This window comes from Dendrobates tinctorius, unplaced genomic scaffold, assembly GCF_039654945.1.
Source record: "Dendrobates tinctorius isolate UK_male_01 unplaced genomic scaffold, ASM3965494v1 ptg000144l, whole genome shotgun sequence".
Taxonomy (NCBI): Eukaryota; Metazoa; Chordata; class Amphibia; order Anura; family Dendrobatidae; genus Dendrobates; species Dendrobates tinctorius.
In genome coordinates this window covers 2983858-2992500 of record NW_027361811.1, presented here as the reverse complement: position 1 = coordinate 2992500, position 8643 = coordinate 2983858, and the positions used below count along the sequence as shown (strand labels likewise).

Genomic DNA, 8643 nt, shown 5'->3' with positions numbered 1-8643 from the left:
TGAGGAAAAAGTGAAAGTAAAAGTGTTGGAGGCAAATTGACAGCTGCCAGATGTGAACAAGGGGGACTTAAAGAATGAGAGCGATGGCGCCAAACAGTATATACCATACAGTAGCTAAGGTGGGGCCCTGACATGGGATACTCACCACACACGGGGATATGAACGCACACACAAAATGCGCCACACACTACCACGTGCTTCAACACATATACCACCCTCAGCACAGATTTCACCACTCATACACCAACCTCGCCACATAAAAGTCGAAACACAAAAGTCGCCACGCTGTCCCAGAGCTGTTTAAAAGATGAAAAATGAGCTGTGATTGGTTGCTATCAGCAACAGTTTTCTTTGTAGACAGTTGTGGTAACTGAGGCCTATTATTCTTACCATTTCTATGGTGTTATCGTCCTTCTATAAAGCTGGAAATAAATAATTTATTACCGTGCCTACACAGACCACCCTCTGACACAGACTGCAGGGGGAGCCCTGTATCACACAGGAAAGGATTAGATACACGGCTCAGCAGTCAGTATCACACAGGATAGGATTAGATACACAGCATCACACAGGATAGGATTAGATACACGGCTCAGCAGTCAGTATCACACAGGATAGGATTAGATACACAGCTCAGCACACAGTATCACACAGGATAGGATTAGATACACGGCTCAGCAGTCAGTATCACACAGGATAGGATTAGATACGCAGCTCAGCAGTCAGTATCACACAGGATAGGATTAGATACACGGCTCAGCAGACAGTATCACACAGGATAGGATTAGATACACGGCTCAGCAGTCAGTATCACACAGGATAGGATTAGATACACAGCTCAGCACACAGTATCACACAGGATAGGATTAGATACACGGCTCAGCAGTCAGTATCACACAGGATAGGATTAGATACGCAGCTCAGCAGTCAGTATCACACAGGATAAGATTAGATACACGGCTCAGCAGACAGTATCACACAGGAGAGGATTAGATACAGAGCTGAGCAGTCAGTAACACACATGATAGGATTAGATACACTGCTCAGCAGTCAGTATCACACAGGATAGGATTAGATACACAGCTCAGCAGTCAGTATCACACAGGATAGGATTAGATACACAGCTCAGCAGTCAGTATCACACAGAATAGTATTAAATACACAGCTCAGCACACAGTATCACACATAATAGGATTAGATACACAGCTCAGCAGTCAGTATCACACAGGATAGGATTAGATGCACGGTTTTTGTGTGCAATATAATCAATATAATTTGTTATAACTAACCACAATTGAGGTACTGTCACACTTAGCGATGCACCAGCGATCCCGACCAGCGATATGACGCGGTCAGGATCGCTGGCACATCGCTAAGTGGTCGCTAGTGAGCTGCCACATAGGCAGATCTCACCAGCGACATCGCTGGGGACGGGGGTCGCTACTTACCTGTCAGACGAGGCGATCCTGACGTTCTCCCGCCCGGCTCCACGCGTCGCTCGTCTCTCCACAGGAAGCCCAGCAGGAAGCGCCCGACGAGAAACAGTCCTGGACGTTCTCACGCGATCAGCGATAATCACCGGGGGAGCGGGTCGGAGGTAAGTATCAGACATAGTGATATTGCTAGCGATATCGCTTAGTGTGACAGGCCCTTTGGTTACTGTGCCCAGGCAACGCCGGGCTCTTCAGCTAGTTAGTACATATTCTTCATTGTTCCCTTTTCCGCTGTGAAGATAAGTCTAAGTTACATCATATGTCAGAACAAGTATTTGTGGCTGTTATTTAAAGTGGTTGTCCAACAGTAAAATACATTTCTTAGGCATTGATTGATTAAAAAAAAAAATTAAACGGAGGCACACTCACTTTCTCTTTGCCTATTTTTCTCACTTTAACAGATGAAAATAAACGGATAAGGGAAAATGTACAGTTTTCATTCAGCTGTATAATAATTCTGCACACTAATGGTTGCCCAATAATTCTGCACACATACACTAAATATTCTAAGAAAGACAAAACCTCACTTTTATGTTCTTAGATATTCAGATTTCAGGTTATTAACCTTTTGGATTGACCAGACAAATAAAATTGCCTACTTATTGTGCACACAGTGTAGTCATCTAACCACTGTAGGCTGTAGCAGAGCTGGGACTTCAAAATGGGACAGACACTTCTGAGTGCAGGCAACTAGAAGTACAGCATTTAAAGGGAATCTGTCAGCAGGTGATTGCTATATAATCCGAGAGCACCATGGTGTGGTGAAAGAGAACCTGATTCCAGCGATGTTTCACTTGCAATGTTTTGCTGTTTATTACATGCAGTGATAATGTATATTTTTAGCATTTTGGTTGCAGGGCACTTTTGGGGACAGTTTCAATTATAGATTGTGATTGTACACTTTCACAACTTGTCATTCATGCTCGGGATTTATTATTATTTCTCTATTTTTTGAAAACTGCACGCTGCAATCCAGGGTCCATCTGGTCCATTTGCATTTTATTGCCTGTGATCATTATATCACGCATGGGGGGGAACACTGCTTTGGTTTTAAGTATGTTTTAAACTGTTATTGTTAATAAAGTTTTGCTTTTTTACATAGTACTGTGGTGTGCATTCCCTACGTGGTACTTTTTCTTGTGTTTGTCCATATCAGCAAGAGATGATCACAACAGGACAAATGATCTGGTGCATTGTAGTCCAATCACGCCCCTAGAAATGATTAGCAGCTCTCTGTCACTATACAATGTTCACAGGAAGTTGTGAGTGGGGTTATACAAACATCAATAACTGAGCTCTGCTCAATCTGCAGCAGAGAATACTATTAATAAGGCCACGATCACACATGCAAGAAACACGACCGAGTCTCGCATGTTAATACCCGGCACTGCCGCCAGCACTCGGATTGGAGCGTGCAGCCTCATAGCAATACATGGCCGCTGCACTCTTCCGAGTGCAGGGTATTAACATGCGAGACTCGGCCATGTTTCTCGCATGTGTGATCCCGGCCTAATAATAATATGAGTACCGTAATAATCTAATAATACTACTATAGTGATTATATCATAACTTCTGCACCCAGTAAACCAAGTGACGCACCACTGGAATCAGGGTCTCTGCTCCTACCTCATGCTCCTGTCAGATGACAGTAAAAACCTGGTGACAGGTTAAGGAAACCAGGTTTAAGCAGCCCTATACAGGGGCAGCATAAAGTAGTGACAAAGCCTCTGCATTTTTTTTTGTTTATTTTTCTTTCAAATGAAGAACCTGATTATCAATGAAATTGCTGAAGTCTGCTGCACAGACTTTACAGGATCACCTGGAAGAACTTTGAATGGCAGTCAGTTTAGAGGGTGACACAGGTAGGAAGGGATGAAATTTTCTTTTACCAAGCAAAATATTCAAAAAAGATTCTTAAGGAGGTTTTCCACTATCAATTTAACCCACTTTTACATGTGCTAACTCTTCCTAACTAACAGTTTTCTAATCAACTCCTATTGCCTTCCATGCTCCTGTAAGCTCATCTCTACAGTGCCTTGTGAAAGTATTTGGCCCCCTGGAACTTTTCAACCTTTTCCCACATATCATGCTTCAAACATAAAGATACCAAATGTAAATTTTTGGTGAAGAATCAACAACAACTGGGACACAATTGTGAAGTTGAATGAAATTTTTTGGTTATTTTAAATTTTTGTGGAAATTAAAAAACTGAAAAGTGGGGCGTGCAATATTATTCGGCCCCTTTACTTTCAGTGCAGCAAACTCACTCCAGAAGTTCATTGTGGATCTCTGAATGATCCAATGTTGTCCTAAATGACTAATGATGATAAATATAATCCACCTGTGTGTAATCAAGTCTCCGGATAAATGCACCTGCTCTGTGATAGTCTCAGGGTTCTGTTTGAAGCACAGAGAGCATCATGAAGACCAAGGAACACAACAGGCAGGTCCATGATACTGTTGTTGAGAAGTTTTAAACCGGATTTGGATACAAAATGATTTCTAAAACTTTAAACATCCCAAGGAGCACTGTGCAAGCGATCATATTGAAATGGAAGGAGTATCATACCACAGCAAATCTACCAAGACCCGGCCGTCCCTCTAAACTTTCATCTCAAACAAGGAGAAGACTGATCAGAGATGCAACCAAGAGGCCCATGATCACTCTGAATGGACTGCAGAGATCTACAGCTGAGGTGGGACAGTCTGTCCATAGGACAACAATCAGTCGTACACTGCACAAATCTGGCCTTTATGGAAGAATGGCAAGAAGAAAGCCATTTCTCAAAGATAGCCATAAAAAGTGTTGTTTAAAGTTTGCAACAAGCCACCTGGGAGACACACCAAACATGTGAAAGAAGGTGCTCTGGTCAGATGAAACCAAAATCGAACTTTTTGGCAACAATGCCAAACGATATGTTTGGCGTAAAGGCAACACAGCTCATCACCCTGAACACACCATCCCCACTGTCAAACATAGTGGTGGCAGCATCATGGGTTGGGGCTGCTTTACTTCAGCAGGGACAGGGAAAATGGTTAAAATTGATGGGAAGATGGATGGAGCCAAATACAGGACCATACTTGAAGAAAACCTGTTGGAGTCAGCAAAAGACCTGAGACTGGGACGGAGATTTGTCTTCCAACAAGACAATGATCCCAAACATAAAGCCAAATCTACAATGGAATGGTTCACAAATAAACGTATCCAGGTGTTAGAATGGCCAAGTCAAAGTTCAAACCTGAAACCAATCGAGAATCTGTGGAAAGAGCTGAAAACTTCTGTTCACAAATGATCTCTATCAAACCTCACTGAGCTCGAGGTGTTTCCCAAGGAAGAATGAGCAAGAATTTCAGTCTCTCGATGTACAAAACTGATAGAGACATACCCAAAGTAAATTGCAGCTGTAATCGCAGCAAAAGGTGGCACAACAAAGTATTAAGTTAAAGGGGCCGAATAATATTGCACGCCCCACTTTTCAGTTTTTGAATTTCCACAAAAATGTAAAATAACCAATAAATTTCATTCAACTTCACAATTGTGTCCCACTTGTTGTTGATTCTTCACCAAAAATTTACATTTGGTATCTTTATGTTTGAAGCATGATATGTGGGAAAAGCTTGAAAAGTTCCAGGGGGCCAAATACTTTCGCAAGGCACTGTATGTAGGTCTTCTGTTGTGATTTCGGCTCTGTTATTTCTGGTCTAGTGACAGGAATCAGACGTACAGAGCAGGGCACCTCTGTGAGTGACGGCAGTCTGAGCACACATGCTCTGTTCAGACTTCACTCTCCTCCTCTGCCTGGATCCTGTTGATGTTTTGAAGTTCCGTCTCTTCAGCTGACAAGCTCTGCAATGTGCTGCTTGTAATCAGAATCACAGCGCTTCTCAGTTGAAAGGATGGCACTTTAAAGGGAATCTGTCAACAGTTTTTTGGCCTATCAACTAAAAATATCATCTAATAGAGTGTGAGCTATACATTCTCCAACTACTTGTGAAACCCCCTGACTCCCCATGAATCCCCCATAAAAACCTTTTATATTGCCCCTGCGCGGTATGGTAATATGCTCAGTCCGGTCCGATGGGCGTTGGTTCTGGTCCCTCTCTCCACCCCAAATCGGTGTGCTGTACGCATTCCGCTCTGTGAATAGCGATGTCCGCGTACAGGTCCTGGGCATTCAAATTGCCTTCCGCGTGTGCGCAGTATAATTTGCCCAATTGTGGGCAAAGCTGAAAAGCATTAATGCGGATGCGCCGGATTTACTATGTCCCAGAAGTATTTTGCTGTGTGTGTCTTTCTTAACCCTTTACTACTATTGGATTAATAATGGATAGGTGTCTTATTGACACCACTCCATTATTAACCCGGCTTAATGTCCCTTTTCAATTGCAAGGTGACATTAACCCCTTATTAACCCACATGCCACCGCTAAAGGCAATTGGAATAGAGAGGCTAAGCGCCAGGAAAGGCGCATCTTACAGATGCGCCTTTTCTGGGGTGGCTGGGGGCAGGCAGATGTTTGTAGCCAGGGGGAAGGGTAATAACCCTGGTCCCTCCCTAGGCTATTAATATCTGCCCTCACACACTGGCTTTCCCTCTCTGGTGGAGAAAATTGAGTGGGAGCCCACACAATTTTTTCCACGATTATAGCCTTAAATTTAACCTCTAGAGTTCCAAATTTTTACTAACACATATTAATTAAACTGACATATATAAATCGTTTTGATATGCCTTGGTTTACTATTTGGAAACCATATGTAATATCATTCCTGGGTCTGTAATGATTTTACAGAACCCGGCAATTGATTCAGCGGCTATTATGTTATGTAGAACGCTATGAACTATAAATATATATATATATGCGTGCGTCTCAATGACGTGTGTGTATATATATATATATATATATATATATACATATGTATTCTATGTGTACATATCTAGTCTTTCGTTTGTGTTTTAACCATTGTGTTCCATTATATGTCCATTTTGCTAGCCGGCGAGAAAATCTCACCGTACGGCTGCCATACGGATGTCACACGGTTATTTTGATGCAAGAAAATCGCATCATCGTATTAAAAATGGATTACATACGGATCACTATTCATGAAACATTGATGCGATTCTCGGCCGTAAAAAACGGACCGATTTTTATATGTTATGTGTGACTCCAGCCTTGGAAAGAGTTCGGATATAAGAAAGGGGGTGAAATTAGTAATGAAAAACTGGGAGGCTTACAAAAAAAGCCACATGGGGGACAAACCCTTTAGATCCAAGAGATCTGATGCACTGTATTAAAAAACTTTAAAAACGTGGTCTGTGTACTAGTTATGTAAACATTTGAAAAAGCAAAAAAAACTACATAAAAGGGTAAAAAAGGCTTTAAAACAGAAAATTTGTGCCTACTTACTTTTGAATTGCATCACATACAGCACACAAAAATTGACTGTCAAGGACTTCATATGGCTGGGGTCCATGGTAGAGAAGTAAAGCTTCCAGCAATGGGACAACTTCAGACAAGGTAAGAATAGGAATACATGCAATGCATATTGAGCGCACTTGATCCGCCAAGATTCTATAGAAAAAGGCATGAAAAATAAAAATAGGGATTTATGATAGTGTAAACATTTCTAATAATCAAAATCAATATAATTATCATATCCACATATATAAGGATATGGGCTAGACAAAACAAGGATTAGAATCAGGACAAAAGACAGGATCAGGAAGCTATTAAGACTGGCGCTTCCTAAACCAGTTCTAAACTAAAGTGGACTGGAAAAGTGTGTGCTGAATTTAGTGAAAGGTGCATAACTCTAAATAAATATGGCCCATCCTTGTATTTCAAGGAGCCAGAAAGAAAAATCTACACCAACTACATTTGGTGGGCAGACAGAATCCAGTCCTTTGGCTAAGTAAAGGCCCCGTCTCACATAGCGAGATCGCTGATGCGTCAACGATTTTTGTGATGCAACAGCGATCTCGCCTGCGATCTCGCTACATGTGAGACACATAGCGGCGACCGGCCCCCCAGCTGGATATCGCTGCTCGTGCTCGAATGTCCTGGGCCATTTTTTCATCGTCGGCGTCCCGCTGGCCAACTTGCATTGCTGTGTTTGACGCCGACGAGTCACCTCGTTGGCGACGCAGAACTCAGGGACACAGGTTGGAATCGTTCAGAATAGCTGCTGTGTGACAACGCACCAGCGATCCTTACCAGGTCGCATCGTTGTCGGGATCTCTGGTGCGTCATTGAAGAGATCTGCCTGTTTGGCAGATTACTAGCGACGCACCAGCGATCCCTACCAGGTCGTGTCGTTGTCGGGATCGTTGGTGCGTCGCTATGTGAAACGGGACCCTAATATACACTTTTCAAAAAGATACAGATGTATGTGGAAAATAAACAGAGTGCCATACAATCATGATAAAAAATTATGTACAACCTCTTTAAAGTCTCTAATATAATTGAGGATGTCTTTCCAATTTGGTCTTGTGTTAGCACTCGTCTGAATGCTCCAGATCAGCAATCTGGTAAAACTTCTGCTTTTATTGAGGTGGTCTCACTTGCTGAAGATCAAGAAAACAAGGACATTGGAATAGCAAGGGTGTACTTAATTTTTAATATACTACTTTTGGTATTGTTTTTGTTAAATAATGACACAATGTTATTTGTCATGTGTTGCTTTTCATATACAGTATGGTTGTATTTACCTAGTTTTCAGATCTTCTAAAAGGACCAGATTATTTATATTATGTCTGGATATGTAAAAACATAGAAGGTGTGTTTAACTTCTCTCATGACTGTATATTTTGACTCTTTTTTGACTGAAAAACTGGCTTAACCCCTTTACTCCCAAGGGTGGTTTGCATGTTAATGACCAGGCCAATTTTTACAATTCTGACCACTGTCCCTTTAAGATTAGGTAATAACTTTGGAACGCTTCCATGGATCCCGGTGATTCTGACAATGTTCTCTCGTGACATATTGTACTTCATGATAGTGGTAAAATTTCTTTGATATAACGTGCATTTATTTGTGAAAAAAAAAACGGAAATTTGGTGAAAATTTTGCAATTTTCCAATTTAGAATTTTCATGCCCTTAAATCAGAGATATGTCACATAAAATACTTAATAAGTAACATTTCCCACATGTT

The 8643-nt window shown here is 41.6% G+C and overlaps 1 protein-coding gene across 3 annotated transcripts in view; it reads right to left on the bottom strand.

The window, feature by feature from the left end:
• Positions 1 to 8643, bottom strand: part of FANCC (FA complementation group C) — a 342843-nt gene that overhangs the window by 155408 nt on the left and 178792 nt on the right. For all 3 annotated transcript variants that reach the window (XM_073545963.1, XM_073545964.1, XM_073545961.1), the window contains one exon: positions 6899 to 7063. In XM_073545963.1, coding sequence (XP_073402064.1) covers positions 6899 to 7063 — 165 coding nt within the window. The remainder of the gene's footprint in view (positions 1 to 6898; positions 7064 to 8643) is intronic.